Raw genomic sequence first — 17,583 nt, 5'->3', positions numbered from 1 at the left:
TTTCAGAGCATTTATTAGTATTGACCATGCTCTGCTCCCCTGTCTTTTTTGATATCCTTCCCCCTGACGGTTGTTACTTTCTCCATCTGCTCCTTAAAAGGCTAATACTCCTGATGTTCTGTTCTCTACCTTTTTCTTCTCACAATATATCCAGGTAATCTTGTCCACTGTCGTGGCTTTTAAATGCAATATCTCCCAAATCCTTCTCTTCTGTGTTTCTCTTTTGAGGACCAGGTCCCTGTTTCCCTGAGATGGTGAGATATTTCTGCCAGGATGTTCCATAGGCCCCTCAAATGTGTTCCCTCCCAAATTGAGCTGAATCTTCTGTGTACCCTCCCTTCCTGCCCTCAACAGTGACGTCACGTCCATGACCCCAAACCAGTTACCATCCTTAACTTTTTCCTCACCATATCTTCTTCATTTTTGTTCTGTCAATTCTGACTTTTAAACACCCGCCATCCTGAAAAAAAGCATAGAGGACAGCAGAGAATCTATTGCTACAGAGATCAAGGGACCAAGAAATAGTCATGAGGAGCTAAAAAATGCTATAAGTGAGGTGCAAAATAAAATGGAGGCGGCCATAGCACAGATTGAAGAAGCAGAGGAGAGAATAGGTGAATTAGAAGATAAAATTATGGAAAAAGAGGAAGCTGAGAAAAAGAGAGATAAAAAAATCCAGAAGTATGAGGGGAGAATTAGAGAATTAAGTGATTCAATCAAATGGAACAATATCCGTATCATAGGAATTCCAGAAGAAGAAGAGAGAAAAAGGGGCTGAAGTTATACGTGAACAAATCATAGCTGAGAACTTCCCTGATCTGGGGAAACAAAAAGGCATTGAAATCCAAGAGGCACAGAGAACTCCCTTCAGACATAACTTGAATCGATCTTCTGCACGACATATCATAGTGAAGCTGGCAAAATACAAGGATAAAGAGAAAATTTTGAAAGCAGCTAGGGATAAACAGTCCCTAACTTACAAAGGTAGACACATAAGAGTAGTAGCAGACCTATCTAATGAAACTTGGCAAGCCAGAAAGGAATGGCAGGAAGCCTTCAATGTGATGAACAGAAAAAAATATGCAGCCGAGAATCCTTCATCCAGCAAGTCTGTCATTCAGAATAGAAGGAGAGATAAAAGTTTTCCCAAGCAAACAAAAACTGAAGGAATTCATCACCACTAAACCAGCCCTACAAGAGATCCTAAGGGGGATTCTGTGAGTGAAATGTTGCAAGGACCACAAAGTACCAGAGACATCACCACAAGCATGAAACCTACAGACATCACAATGATTCTAAACCCATATCTTTCAGTAATAACACTGGATGTAAATGGACTAAATGCTCCAATCAAAAGACATAGGGTATCAGAATGGATAAAAAACCAAGACCCATCTATTTGCTGTCTACAAGAGACTCATTTTACACCTGAGGACACCTTCAGATTGAAAGTGAGGGGATGGAGAACTATTTATCATGCTCCTGGAAGTCAAAAGAAAGCTGGAGTATCCACACTTATATCAGACAAACTAGACTTTAAATTAAAGGCTGTAACAAGAGATGAAGAAGGGCATTATATAATAATTACAGGGTCTATCCATCAGGAAGAGCTAACAATTATACATGTCTATGTGCCGAATACGGGAGCCCCCAAATATATAAAACAATCACAAACATAGGCAACCTTATTCATAAGAATGTGGTAATTGCAGGGGGCTCTAATACCCCACTTACAGCAATGGATAGATCATCTAGACACAGGATCAATAAAGAAACAAAGGCCCTGAATGATACATTGGATCAGATGGACTTGACGGATATATTTAGAACTCTGCATCCTGAAGCAACAGAATATACTTTCTTCTCAGGTGCACATGGAACATTCTCCAAGATAGATCACATACTGGGTCACAAAACAGCCCTTCATAAGTATACAAGAATTGAGATTGTACCATGCACACTTTCAGACCACAATGCTATGAAGCTTGAAATCAACCACAGGAAAAAGTCTGGAAAACCTCCAAAAGCATGGAGGTTAAAGAACACCCTAATAAAGAATGACTGGGTCAACCAGGCAGTTAGAGAAGAAATTTAAAAATATATGGAAACAAATGAAAATGAAAATACAACAACCCAAAAGCTTTGGGATGTAGCGAAGGCAGTCCTGAGAGGAAAATACACTGCAATCCAGGCCTATCTCAAGAAACAAGAAAAATCCCAAATACGAAATCTAACAGCACACCTAAAGGAACTAGAAGCAGAACAGGAAAGACACCCTAAACCCAGCAGAAGAAGAGAAATCATAAAGATCAGAGCAGAAATGAACAATATAGAATCTAAAAAACTGTAGAGCAGATCAATGAAACCAAGAATTGGTTTTTTGAAAAAATAAACAAACTTGATAAACCTCTAGCCAGGCTTCTCAAAAAGAGAAGGAAGATGACCCAAATAGATAAAATCATGAATGAAAATGGAATTATTACAACCAATCCCCCAGAGATACAAGCAGTTATCAGGGAATACTATGAAAAATTATATGCCAACACACTGGACAACCTGGAAGAAATGGACAAATTCGTAAGCACCCACCCACTACCAAAACTCAAACAGGAAGAAATAGAAAACTTGAACAGACCCATGACCAGCGAAAAAATTGAATCAGTTATCCAAACACTCCCAACAAATAAGAGTCCAGGACCAGATAGCTTCCCTGAGGAATTCTACCAGACATTTAAAGCAGAGATAATACCTATCCTTCTCAAGCTGTTCAAAAATAGAAAGGGAAGGAAAACTTCCAGACTCATTCTATGATGCTAGCATTACTTTGATTCCCAAAGCAGACAGAGACCCAGCAAAAAAAAAAAAAAAAAAAAAAAAAAAAGAGAACTACAGGCCAGTATCCCTGATGAATATGGATGCAAAAAATCTCAACAAGATACTAGCAAATTGAATTCAACAGCATATAAAAAGAATTATTCACCATGATCAAGTGGGATTCATTCCTGGACTGCAGGGCTGGTTCAGCATTCGCAAATCAATCATTGTGATACATCACATTAATAAAAGGAAAGATAAGAACCATATGATCCTGTCAATTGATGCAGAAAAAGCATTTGACAAAATTCAGCATCCTTTCTTAATAAAAACCCTCGAGAAAGTCAGGATAGAAGGAACATACTTAAACATCGTAAAAGCCATTTACGAAAAGCCCACAGCTAATGTCATCCTCAATGGGGAAAAACTGAGAGCTTCCCCCTGAGATTAGGTACATGACAGGGATGTTGCTTAACATAGTGTTGGAAGTTCTAGCATCAGCAATCAGACAACAAAAGGAAATCAAAGGCAAAGGAAATCTTGGCAAAGATGAAGTCAAGCTTTCACTTTTTGCAGATGACATGATATTATACATGGAAAACCCAATAGACTCCACCAAAAGTCTGCTAGAACTGATACATGAATTCATCAAAGTCACAGGATACAAAATTAATGTACAGAAACCAGTTGCATTCTTCTACACTAATAATGAAGCAACACAAAGACAAAGAAAGTGATCCATTCACAATTGCACCAAGAACCATAAAATACCTAGGAATAAACCTAACCAAAGATGTAAAAGATCTGTATGCTGAAAACTATAGAAAGCTTATGAAGGAAGTTGAAGAATACAAAGAAATGGAAAAACATTCTGTGCTCATGGATTGCAATAATAAATATTGTTAAAATGTCGATACTACACAAAAGAATCTACACATTCAGTGCAATCCCAATCAAAATCGCACCAGCATTCTTCTCGAAGCTAGAACAAGCTATCCTAAAATTTGTATGGAACCACAAAAGACCCCGAATAGCCAAAGTAATTTTGAAGAAGACCAAAGCGGGAGCATCACAATCCCAGACTTTAGCCTTTACTACAAAGCTGTAATCATCAAGACAGCATGGTATTGGCACAAAAACAGACACATAGACCAATGGAATAGAATAGAGACTCCAGAAATGGACCCACAAAAGTATGGCCAACTCATCTTTGACAAAGCAGGAAAGAATATCCAGTGGAAAAAAGACAGTCTCTTTAACAAATGGTGCTGGGAGAACTGGACAGCAAAATGCAGAAGAATGAAACTAGACCACTTTCTTACACCATTCACAAAAATAAACTCAAAATGGTTAAAGGACCTGAATGTGAGACAGGAAACCATCAAAACCCTAAAGGAGAAAGCAGGAAAAAACCTCTCTGACCTCAGCTGCAGCAATTTCTTACTCGGCACATCTCCAAAGGCAAGGGAATTAAAAGCAAAAATGAACTATTGAGACCTCATGAAGATAAAAAGCTTCTGCACAGCAAAGGAAACAATCAACAAAACTAAAAGGCAACTAATGGAATAGGAAAAGATATTTGCAAATGACATATCAGACAAAGGGCTAGTATCCAAAATCTATAAAGAACTCACCAAACTCCACACCCAAAAACAATCCAGTGAAGAAATGGGCAAAAGACACGAATAGACACTTCTCTAAAGAAGACATCCAGATGGCCAACAGGCACATGAAAAGATGCTCAATGTCACTCCTCATCAGGGAAATACAAATCAAAACCACACTCAGATATCACCTCACGCCAGTCAGAGTGGCTAAAATGAACAAATCAGGAGACTATAGATGCTGGAGAGGATGTAGAGAAACAGAAACCCTCTTGCACTGTTGGTGGGAATGCAAACTGATGCAGCCACTCTGGAAAACAGTGTGGAGGTTCCTCAAAAACTTAAAAATAGACCTACCCTATGACCCAGCAATAGCAGTGCTAGGAATTTACCCAAGGGATACAGGAGTGCTGATGCATAGGGGCACATGAACCCCAATGTTTATAGCAGCACTTTCAACAATAGCCAAATTATGGCAAGAGCCTAAATGTCCATCAACTGATGAATGGATAAAGAAGATGTGGTTTATATATACAATGGAATAATACTTGGCAATGAGAAAGAATGAAATAGGGCCTTTTGTAGCAACGTGGATGGAACTAGAGAGTGTTATTCTGAGTGAAATATGTCATACAGAGAAAGATAGATACCATATGTTTTCACTCTTAGGTGGATCCTGAGAAACTTAAGAGATAGACATGGGGGAGGGGAAGAGGAAAAGAAAAGTTAGAGACGGAGGGAGGCAAACCATAAGAGACTCTTAAAAATGGAGAATAAACTGAGGGTTGCAGGGGGGGTGAGAGGTAGGGGAAAGTGGGTGATGGGCATTGAGGAGGGCACCTGTTGGGATGAGCACTGGGTGTTGTATGGAAACCAATTTGACAATAAATTTCATATTTAAAAAAAATTAAATAAATAAACACCTGCCATCTCTTGAATGTCCATTGGTGCTGGGGAATGTACTAGGCAGTTTTTACATATGATTTCTCCCCTAAATGCCTCTAAATGGAAATTAATACCTCTCTCCTATTCCCACAGCTACTCTCATGGTAGGTATTCAATAAATATTTGTTAATGTATCGGTCTCATGCCAGAAGAGCCAATAACCTGGACATCATCTTGGCCGCCTCCTGTCTTTTCCTCCTTCAATCTCATATTAGTCTCTGAATCCTGTTGCTTTGCCTTCTATTAAACATTCTCTCTCTCCATTCCTTCTACCACTGCCTTAGTTCCAGCCTTCATGACTCCTTATCTAGGCTATTAACCATTTTCTAATTTGTCTGTCTTTATTCTCCACTCCATCCTCTGTTACTGTGGCCCCATAATGTTTCTCAAATATGAATTTAATTTTGTTCCATTGTTATCTAAATAAAGATCAGAATCCTTAACATGGCCCTCAAGAAATGTGGTTTGATGCTTGCTTATAGGATAAACACCTTGCACACAGCCTTCACTCCAGTCCTGTCAAATTATTTGTAATTACTGAAAATGCCACCCATTCTTAACCCCTCAGTGCTCTTTGATCTGTTGGAATGACCCCATTCTCCCCATTTCCAAATCATCCTTAAAGACTGCCCAAACATCACCCTCTTTTAGAAGACTTTCCTGGTAGCTACTCTTATGAGCCAATTGGTATCCTTCCACTCCACACCCCCAAAAAGCTAATGTTTATCTTGATTATGTAATTTATCTTCTCTGCTTCTCTGCTTAGACTGTGAACTTTTTGAGGTCAAGAACTGGGTTGTGTTTCTAATTATTTTTGCATAAGGAAGAAGGAAAGAGGAAGAGAGGGAAAGGGAAAAGAGGAAGTCAGTGAATTAATTGAGCCAGTGGATAGTGTATAAAATCGCTAAGTGTTTTAATTTTGCTTTTATTAACTTTATTTTAAATGGGAAAGTAATAACTGCTCCTTTATCTGCATTAAACTGTTCTGCAGAAAACTAGCTAAAGGTATCAGTAGTAAAGGTTTAAAACCATAACTAAAAGTAGCCCCAGAAGTGTGCCTGGGTAGCTCAGTTGGTTGAGCATTCAACTCTTGATTTGGGCTCAGTTCATGATCCCAGGGTCATGGGATTGAGTCCTGCGCTGGGCTTCGTGCTGAGCACGGAGCCTACTTAAGATTCTCTCTCAGGGCATCTGGGTTGCTCAGTCAGTTAAGCATTTGACTTTGGGTCAGGTCACGATCTCGCAGTTTGTGAGTTCGAGCCCCGCGTCGGGCTCTGTGCTGACAGCTCGGAGCCTGGATCCTGCTTCAGATTCTGTGTCTCCCTCTCTGTCTGCCCCTCTCACACTTACGCTCCGTGTGTCTGTCTGTCTGTCTCTCTCTCTCTCTCTCTCAAAAATAAATAAACATCTAAAAAATGTTTCAAAAAAGATTCTGTCTCCCTCTGCCCCTCTCCCCTGCTTGCTCATGTTCTCTCTCTCTCTCTCTCTCTCTCTCTCTCTCTCTCAAAATAAAAACAAATAAATAATAAAAAAGTAAGTTGGGGCGCCTAGGTGGCTCAGTCAGTTAAACGTCCAACTCTTGGTCTTGGCTCAGGTCATGATCTCACAGTTCATGTGTTCAAGCCCTACATCGGACTGTGTGCTGACAGTGTGGAGCCTACTTGGGATTCTTTGTCTCCCTCTCACTCTTCCCCTCCCCTGCTGGCACACTCACTCTCTCTCTCTGTCTCTGTCTCTCTCTCTCAAAAATAAACATAAAAAAATTTTTAAGTAAGTAACCCAGGAGATAAAGTGCCAGTTTGTTTACTCTCCTAAAGACAGGGCTGTGCTTTATCTGTTAGTTGCTAATTAAAATGCTGAATCAACTCCAGATTAACGCTGAAATCTATTTATGTCGATCTTGTATCCTTATTAAGTATTAATACATTTTTTTGGCAAGTTGTTTAGATACCAAGTGGAATGTTTCAGCTCTGTCTACAGTTCTTGCAATTCTGCAAACTTTTCTAAAGACAAAGCATAAATCCAGCCATGGTGCAGTAATAGCATCCATCCTTACTCAGCACCATTCAGCTCCTGTGCTATTTCAAGAAACTTCCTATTAAAGAAAAAAAATCTCTTTCATGGAAGATCCTTAATGGTAATGCTTTGGTAATATTATGAAAGACCTTTTTTTTATTTTTTACAGACTAATCCAGCAAATACTCCTACCCATGTAACGTTGCTTGGTATAAACTATCATACCTACTTAATTGACAGTTATTTGCTGCATAGCTGTGGAACATCAAAGCAAACTGAAGTGTGTCTCAGTTCTTCTCAGCTGTTTTATTCTGTTTTCATACAGCCGTTTTCAACGATTCTCCTTTTCCACCTCAGTCATTTCAGCCAGGTCCTTCAAAGGAGAACCACAAAAACTCACCAAGCTTCAAAACCACCAATCAATATATATACACAAGCAGAAAAATAGGAAGGAGAAAGGGGATGAAGGTGATTCAGAGCTTTTCATCCAGAGGCTAGTCATCTATTCTCTCCTTTTATTCTGAATGTGAAATAATTTTATTAGCATAATAGTTTGGATAGCTTGTCAGGTTCATTACAATGAAATTTTTCCTTACAAAGTCCATGCATCAAAACTGCAGCTAAGTGATAAAGAATTAATAAATCTTTGGATATATTCTAAGCCTATTTGCTGTGTAGCATACGTCGTGTGTGTGTGTGTGTGTGTGTGTGTGTGTGTGTGTGTGTGTACGCACATGTGTATTTTGGCCTGGCAGAAGAACATTCTCAAAGAAATTGACAATAAAAGCATGGACCATCATAGTGTATAACTGGGTTTTTAAAAAACTCCCTCTTGCTGGGCTCCTACGTATAAACTGCTAGCATTAAAACCACCTGCTAGGGACATTCCTGCCAACTAAATCTGCATCTCACTAATAAAATGATTCTTCAGAAGCTGTAACTAGGAAAACAGAGTGGAAAGGAAAAGAGGATTTTTTTCTTGACAGTTTCGGTCTCTATTGGAAAGACTGGAATTTTTAATTTTTTTTTTTAACTATCAAATTCAGCTACCTTTGGTTTTTCTGGTTATATTTTATTAGTTACCTGGGCTAAATAATATATAATAATCCTGCATAAGATATTCCTTTGTTACCAGACACAAATACGGATTCTACACAAGGAGCTGTGGTAGTTATTTTACATTTTCATTCAGAAACTCAAATTAACGCAAGAGAAAGTAGGTATTTTTCTTAGATTTTAAGGAAATCTAGATTGCCCACCTGCAATGGCAAAAATCCAAGGCTGGACTTTTTTTAGGGGGAGAGGTGGGTCAGAATAGTAGAAATCATTGACAGGTCATATGTATAATAGTGAAAAATTGAACACATAGCTGCTGCTTGTATTGAACTATAGGGTGTGACTTGCATCAGCATTATAAACTGTTTATTTGTTTTTAAGTTTATTTATTCAATTTGGGGGGGGGGGGGTACTGGAGGGGAGAGAGAGAGTCTCCACACTGTCAGTCGAACCCATGAGCCATGAGATCATGACCTGAGCCAGTTTAAGAGTTGAGCACTCACCCCACTGAGCCACCCAGGTGCCCCATTATAAAGCTGTTTAAATGAAAGATCCATACCAGATGATTTTTTAAATAATTAACATTTTTATGGCTTAGGATTCATGTCAACGCTTTTGAGTTGAATGTCATCTTTTGTTCTGGGCTTCTAATTACCTGCTGAGACACTCACTAGCTGTTGAAGAAGCCACTCGGACTCAAACTGTGTTTGTTCTTTGAAAGTGAGTCCTCAGCTTTCTGTCGGTCTCCCAAATGTTAGCGTCATGAAATAAAAGACACTTCAATTCACTCGTGTTGAATTCTTTTCTGCTGGTTTGGAATCTGGCATTTTACTCCATTTCTCTTTTTAATTTACAGAACTTCCTTATGGCTGGGAGAAAATAGAGGACCCTCAGTATGGGACATACTATGTTGAGTAAGTTTGTTACCGCAGTTACTACTCTCCCAAATGTTTTTCCCTCGTTATACAGCTTTAGGGAATACAGAATACAACACTTCATGCTTCTGCAGTCCAGCTTTCAAGGCTTTCCACTAGGGGAATTAGAAGGAGGGGCAGCGAACATTTATCTCCGTGGTTCTGGGCTCCCCAAAAGTTGGCTTTGAAGTAAATAGAGTAAGAGGGCAGTTGCCAGGCTGATGAATAGAGGGCAGTTGCTAGGCTGATGTTACCTAACCTCTACAGCCTTTAAAGAGAAAAGTAGTATATAGGAAACGGTGACATGAGGGCAGGGACTAGATGAAACGTTAAGGTCACTTCCAACACTACAGCTATCTGGTCGTGAAGACAGGGAAAGGGCAGCGTGCCGTAACGATCCAGAGTTGGGGAGTACAGGATTAGGAGTGTACTGTCTCATAAGGAACTAATCCAGGAAAGCTTAGTATTCTTTTGAGGGGAAGAAAGTTGCCTCTTACACAGCTGCTATGGTTAAATTTAAACATAACTCCATGTAGGAGCTGAGCACAAACACCTGCCTGTGTTAGTCACAGAAATCAGGATAACATCAACATGCAATGTTTCTTTCCCTTTTCTTAATTTAGCCAATTGCTCTCCTGTTATGACCGTTGGGATGGCTTTCTTTCCAGATGCTATAGGTAGAATTTTGACCAACGGCAAATAATCGCGTCAGAAATGTTGCTATGTACCTCCTATAGCCATAGGCATATATACCTCCCAGTAGGCAGGAGTCTCAGTCTACTGCCGAGGTGGTGAAGGCAGAATATCATTACCTGAAAAAATAGCAAACAGGAGAATCTTCTAGTTTTATAATTGCCGATTACTGTTTCATCACTTTGTGGCGTAAACAAACGCCATTTCCTAGTATTTATCCCTAAAGTCAGTATCTCTGACTCCTGTTGTATTTCTCCTCTTTTTTTAAAATCAAATATAGTTGACACACAAGATTACAGTGGTTTCAAGTGTACGTCTAGTCTTTATTCTAATGTGTAGATTGTTGTATGAGTCACTGTGGTTCGATATTTGGAATGATTTCTTAAACTCGAACCTGTACCCTAAGAAAACGACTCACTTTGACCTGTAGGTAGAGAACTTCACAATGTCGATACTTTGGTTCCTTCGGATGGCGATGCTAATTTTATTTTTGTTGTGCTATTTAATATCTTGCTGATATTATGGTGTGAAAAGTACACAGTGGCTCTTTCGTTTGTTTGGTTTTTTTCCCTAAAGCATATTTAGTTAAAGAAATCACCACTTCTCGAGTCAAAGGACTATGTGAAGGCCAACTGAAAGGTTTTGTGGGATGTTTCCCCCTAGCTGTTTGGTCCGTTTACATTTTGCTTCAATAAACTATTAATTGCCACGGACACCGCTGAACAAATTTCTGCAATAATGATTCTCATTCTTTTATTGTCCATTCCAAGGAAATCTGAATACATGGTCAAGAGGTGAAAGTCATTTGCCTGTTATAAAATCTTGGGCTAAATGATCTGGTTCTCATTAAGCAAAGATACAACATTGAAGCAACCTCAGGGCGGATCCTGAAGTGACCTGTTCCTAGTTGTCACAGAGCATGTGAAATAGCCTGAATTAGAAGCAAAAGCAGCAGCAACATGATTTTGTATGATTGGTCCCAGAACGAGCTCATTTTACAGGAGGGTAATTTATTAGATTAAGAAAGAGCAGGCTGTACTCAAGATGCACATTAGTATGGAGTCAGCTGAGCCATGGAGTGTGGCTTGCTTCCCAGATTAGTTAGGTTTTGAATCCCGACCATAGTCATCTGCAGTGAGTTTACTGATGGAGATAAAAAGCTGTTACTTGAACGGCTACTCTTTGGCTCTCTCAGTTTGTCAAACCAGATGGCACAATGATTGCTCTTGGCAGGAGCCTTGTAGTAGTAACACCAACTGCAATGGCACTTTTTCTCTGCAAGTATTTATTTTCGGGGATGCGATTCTGAAATGGATTAATTTATTTTTGCAAATAAAATTGTTCCAGAAATCTAATGGCAGGCCTTCTATGAGAATGCTTACGTACTTAGAAACGTTGTTTCATAGTGTTGCGTTCAATGTCTTGATGCTCGTAGGTTTCCAAGTCAAAGTACTCATCTGCTTTAATATCTCAAATTCTTCATGAAAGAATACAGATTTTGTTTGTGGAGATGAGTTTTTTAAATCTACCTATTATACACAAAGTTTTAATACAGATGAGATTCCAAGGTATCTATATAATCATGCTTCTTTGTTCCCCTTCTTTAATTTTTCTGGTAATCTGTGATATTCTTCTCTCTTATTCCCCATAGCTAGTTATATGGAAAACAAAATCTGTTATATCTTAACAATATTGTGGCTATAAGTAACCAAAAGAAAAGGAGGGCGTTTTTTTTACTTTTTTGTTTTGTTTTGTTATTTGGGTAGCATTTTAATCTAAGTAGTTTAAGGTGACAGGTGCAATTACTCCCTTCGCTAGAATCTTACATCCTTTTGTCAAAGAATTTTCAGGAAAGGGATTATTCAGTTGAGTACTCCTACCCTCCTTTCCCACACATTATGAAGAGTATAAATACAAATTGCTACTTCTTATGTTTTAATGCCTAGCTGGCAAAATGAGTCATTCCAGCTGATGATGTTAACGCAGGCCAGGGTTCATTCTAAACAGGTTCATTCTTTTCTGAGTGTCACTTTTGGTGGTTTTATTTTTTCAAGAATCTGTGACCTGTCAGTACCCAACAAATAATGTTGAAAACAGTACTTAAGTTAACACCAAAGATCTTCATGTTCCCACAGGGTTTAACAGTTAACTCACTGACCAGGGGTCCCCCTCGATAGGAAACAGAACCCTACTTTTAGTGAAGTTTACTTTTAGTGAAACCACAACCCAAAGAATTTCAGGTAGAACTTGCCATATTTAGACTCTGAAACGAAGTAACTACATCTGTTGCAGAGTTAATAATGCCCTAGAAGCCTAAATGACATAAAGTCAGCATACCTGACGGGTCCCTGCTGTCCTCTTCCATCAGCACCATTGATGCTCACAGAGGGCAAAGTAATTATCCAAGTTGTATAACTGTTTCTGTGCAAATTTTGTAATATCCAGCCTATCTAAAAGCAGTCATAATCTGAGAGTCTCATGATTTGCTGTTTAATCGTTGGTAGTTGCTAATGCTACTTCTTGTTAAAATGGATTCTACTGGAAAATGTGTATCATTTGGCTGAAATATATTTGTACCATGGAAGTGCTAGAATGTAAATCCCACTGCTTCTGTATGAAACCTGTTGAAACAACTTTTGTACAGTAGTTGTGTTCTCACCCAGCTTCTACTTGACTGACTTTGCCAGACAAAACGGTGCTCTGCTCCCCCCCCCACCCGCCCCACCCGCCCCAGGGAAATGTACTTTTGCCTGCCATGCATTGACTGCTGTTGGCTAGCCGCTCTCCCTTGGCCTCCCCGTGGCTGTGTGCTTTCCACAGCAGTCGTGAATGTTCCTAAATCAGAAATACCAGTCAAATTTATATGTAATTGCCTAATTATATTAATTATTACATAATCATGACAAAATTTAAGTGTGGCAAAGTTCTGTGATACAAATTGATACAAGCAAATCTCTCTCTTAGCTGCTCTGCTAAATTGATGTGGGTGAGTCAGTTGAAAAATAATAGTAAGATTCTAGAAAGCTGCTATACTCAGATTTTTCCAAAAGCGTCTTTATAGCTGCTTCATTTTAACAAAACTTGAATTAAAATCCTCCTACCATTAACTGCTTTTTAGAAAATGAACTGATCCATTGCCAACCATTCTGATTGCATTAAATGTGAGGGCTTCTCCTACAGTTTTGAAAACTGTCATTTGCTCTGTGGGGTTCCTTGATTCAGAAGCTGTAGTGAATCCTTCAGCAGCTTTCACCCTAGGTGTCTTCCATGGGCCCTTCTTTAGTTGCCGAAACCATGTACTGTCTTTTAGCTTCTCTAAGTTCCGTAGTCTACAGATACGTGTTCGCCCCTTAACCATATGGGGATGGAATGGAATAAGAGTCTATTTAAAAATAACATAATTCTTTCTTCTTAAACTGAAATGCTTATTTTTCCACATTTTACAGTCACCTTAACCAGAAAACCCAGTTTGAAAATCCAGTGGAGGAAGCCAAACGGAAAAAGCAGTTAGGACAGGCTGATACCGGGCCTTCAAAACCAGGTAGAACTTTTTCCTCAATCCTTTCTCCCAAGAATACCTTGTGAAATTTATTTATTGACTTAATGAAAGCGAGCTTGAACTTTTTATTGTCGAGGCTTTGAAGTTCAACAGAGAATGTCTCCTTGTTATCACTGTAAACATAGGAATCATCTTAATAAAACATCTCAACATTTTGAGAGTCCTGCTACTTCTATGCTGCTTATATGGAAAGTGTGAAATTGTTGGTGGAAGATGTTGCATGGCTTTGTTACGGGTTTGAGGTTGCTGTGTGAAGATTGCATTGTTTCCCAGGGTTTCAGGCCAGGACAGTGTGAGATCTCTAATTCATGGTGAGCTTCTCCCAAGTTAATGCTTAGGTCTGAGGTCTGTAACCATCCGGGATTCTTGGTGAACTGATATGAATAAATCCACCATATTATTTGCCGGTATCATTGATTTTCAGGTGGAATGGTAGGATATTAGTAATTCAAAATCATTTGGCGAACATTTAAAAAAAAAATTTTTTTTAACGTTCATTTTTGAAAGAAAAAGAAAGACAGAATGCAAGTGGGGGATGGGCAGAGGGAGAGGGAGACCCAGAATCCGAAGCAGGCTCCAGGCTCTGAGCTGTCAGTACAGAGCGCAATGAGGGACTTGAACCCACGAACTGCGAGATCATGACCTGAGCCAAAGTCAGACGCTTAACTGTCTGAGCCCCTGGGGGACATTTTTAAAATGCACAGAACCTGATATTTTGATGAGCCTAGCCATGTGTATTTTGAAAAAACTGCCCAGGAATTTCTTACATTCTACTCGTCCCTCCCCATCCCTTCCCCCTGCTCCATCTGTAGTTAATAAGCAGGGTTCTGTCTACACAGTCATATTATAATAATCAAGTAGACTCCCCACTTCTGTTGCCAATGAGAGAAGCACTTTCTTTTTTGTTTTTTAAGTTTATTCATTTATTTTCAGAGAGAGAGAGAGAGTGTGCACAAACAGTGGAGGGCAGAGAGAAAGGGAGAGAGAGAATCCCAAGCCGACTCCCTGCTGTCAGTGCAGAGCCTGATGCAGGGCTGGAACTCAAGAACGGAGAGATCATGACCCGAGCCAAAACCGAGAGCTGGCTGTTTAACTGACAGAGCCACCCAGGCGCCCCAAGAAGCACTTGTTTCTTACAGCTACTCTTCAAAAACATAGTCTCGTCCCTTAAGTTTTCCATTTGATTTAGCAAGCGTTTTCAGTTTAACAAATATTTTTGAGCACCTGCTGTATGCCCAGTGCTTTGCCAGTCACATGTTACTCAAAAATGATTAGGTCTTGCCCTCAAGAATTCACATTCTGGGGACGCCTGGGTGGCTCAGTCAGTTGAGCGAGCATCAGATTTCGGCTCAGGTTATGATCTCACAGTTGGTGAGTTCAAGCCCTACGTCGGGCTCGCTGTCAGCACAGAGCCTGCTTCAGATCCTCTGTCCCCCTTTCTCTCTGTCCCTCCATCGCTCATGCTCTCTCTCTCTCTCCCTCAAAAATGAATAAACATTACAAAAAAAGTTCACATTCTAATATAGGAAATTAATGGTTGCCATATATGGTGTTAGGTGCCATTCTCAGATAGCAGCTAAATGTGCAGACGACGGATCAGGTATGAATCCCAGCTGTGTAACCTTGGATAAGTTCCCTAAACTCTTTGTGCCCCTGTGTCTTTATCCATAAAGTAGAAATAAGAATAACACTTACCTCGGAAGGTGTTTCTAAGCATGCAAATTAGTATGTATAAAGTGCTGACAATGGTATCCGGCAAATGGTGGCCAATACTTTCCTTGTTATTAATAGAGATATACATGTTGTATTAATAGAGATGTATTAATAGGCATAAAGGAGGGAGTGCTCACCTCTCCTTTGGTGGAGCAGGTCAAGGACACAGAGGAGTTTTCAAAACAGAGGACACTTTAAAAGTGGGTCTTAAAGTGTCAGGAAGAGTTAAAAGGAACGGAATGTATAAAACCATAGGTGCATGAAATGGTGGTCTAGGGGCCAAAGAACAGATAGGAATGGCTAGCACATGGGAGGTTTGTGGGGTAGTAACAAGAGATGCGGCCATAGGTGGAGACAGCCAGGAGAAGAAATGAGTTTCCAAAAGAAGTTGAGTGTGTCCCATGTTGCTGAAAAGTCAAGAAAGGTGGAAATTGAAAAGTGTATGCTGAGGTTGACGATATGGAGGTCATCTATCACTCTAGCAAGAGCAAGTGGAAAAGAAGTAAAAATGCAGCAGAAGGAAGAGGGAATGGTGGGTGATGAAGCAGAGACGATGGGTATAGTCCACTGTTTTTTGTTTGTTTGTTTGTTTGTTTGTTTTAAATTTAACATTTATTTATTTTTGAGACAGAGAGAGAGAGAGAGAGCATGAACAGGGGAGGGTGAGAGAAAGAGGGAGACACAGAATCTGAAACAGGCTCCAGGCTCTGAGCTGTCAGCACAGAGCCCGACGCGGGGCTTGAACCCACGGACCGCGAGATCATGACCTGAGCCGAAGTCGGCCGCCCAACCGACTGAGCCACCCAGGCACCCCTAGTCCACTGTTTTTAGAGCTTTGACTGAAAGAGGGTAAACAGAGGATACTAACTGGAGGGAAACATGAATCCCCATTGCACAGGAGAGACATTAGTAGAGATAAGCCTTTTGCTTAGAAGCACAGTGAGTGTCAAGCCCGAATTTGCACCTAGTTTTACGGAGTTTAAATTCAGAGTTCTTTGCATTATAATATACAGTTTGTGAGTCCCCATGTGTTCATAGCACATGTCAAGGGAGATTTTTTTCTCCCTCATTAAACTCTAAGCTCCTTGAGGGACCATGCGCGTGTTATTAATTTAGATAACCAGGCTCTCTCCTATGAGCTGGGCATTAAAAGAAGAAGAATGACTCAGCCATTGTCTTTCAGGAGTTCACAGTTTAGGCAGGGAACTAGACACCTAATTTTAGTACAGTATGATAACAGATATAAACAAAGGAGAGAGTTGGAACGAAGGAGAGAAAAATTAAATCTGACCATGAGAAGGGCAAGGAAAATCTTCCTAGAAGCGATAGAAGTTCTGGAAGAATGATGGTTACTGTTCATTGGAGATACTGGGTCAGGTACTCGATTGGATGCTTTGTGTACATCTTCTCATCTAAGACTCAATATCTCTGCAAGGTTATTAATATTACAGTCCCTCTTCAGATGCCTTGATAGCATCTTGCAGTTGTTTGATGCATCCATTCCAACGATATGCTTGCCAGATGGAGAAGTATTCACGTTTGTAAGCCAGGAACCTCCTTCTTTAGACAGCATGTATGTGTTTGTGGTCATCTGCATTTATTGAGCACTTACTGTTTGTCAGGCCTTGTTGCCTGTGCTTTTGATGCTTTACCTAGTTCAATCCCTATAACAATCCCATGAATTAGGTACCTCCCCCCTCCCCTCCCCTCCCCTCCCTTCCCCTTCCCTCCCTTCCCCTTCCCCTCCCCTTCCCCCCTTCCTCTTCCCCTCCCTTTCCCCTTTTCTTTCTTTCTTTCTTTCTTTCTTTCTTTCTTTCTTTCTTTCTTTCTTTCTTTCTTTCTTTCTTTCTTTCTTTCTTTCTTTCTTTCTTTTCTTTCTCCTTCCCTTTTCCTTTTCCCTTTCCCTTTCCTTTCCTTCTTTCATGTCAAGTGCTTTCACTTGTAAGAGATCAGCAACCCTAGGAAGAACATGTCAAATAAAGTAGACCTACTCCCACCCCAAGCCTGCCTTTGTCAGTATTTTCAGGGCAGCCCTGTCTCTTGAGGGAGCTGGTTGCACACTGCACAGTCTGTGCTACCCTATGGGGCAGCCACAAAGATTACTCTTTTGTAACTGACAACGAGCTTTAACGCATGTCTCTTCGAAGCCTTTTTAAGAGGGGCCACAGCAGCCGCATACAAATGGGTCTGGGCTGGACGCTAGTGCTGAGGGCGAGCCGTGTATGAAGCTAGTCACCTTTGCTGATTTAAGTCACTAAGGAAATGAGCA

General features: G+C 40.1%; 1 protein-coding gene across 3 annotated transcripts in view; it reads left to right on the top strand.

The window, feature by feature from the left end:
- The window catches only part of MAGI3 (membrane associated guanylate kinase, WW and PDZ domain containing 3), a 251,668-nt gene that overhangs the window by 193,247 nt on the left and 40,838 nt on the right, over positions 1–17,583 (top strand). For all 3 annotated transcript variants that reach the window (XM_058716161.1, XM_058716160.1, XM_058716162.1), the window contains exons 7-8: positions 9,292–9,349; positions 13,489–13,583. In XM_058716161.1, coding sequence (XP_058572144.1) covers positions 9,292–9,349; positions 13,489–13,583 — 153 coding nt within the window. The remainder of the gene's footprint in view (positions 1–9,291; positions 9,350–13,488; positions 13,584–17,583) is intronic.

Source organism: Neofelis nebulosa, chromosome 2 (assembly GCF_028018385.1).
Source record: "Neofelis nebulosa isolate mNeoNeb1 chromosome 2, mNeoNeb1.pri, whole genome shotgun sequence".
Taxonomy (NCBI): domain Eukaryota; kingdom Metazoa; phylum Chordata; class Mammalia; order Carnivora; family Felidae; genus Neofelis; species Neofelis nebulosa.
This window is presented reverse-complemented; position numbering and strand designations above follow the sequence as displayed.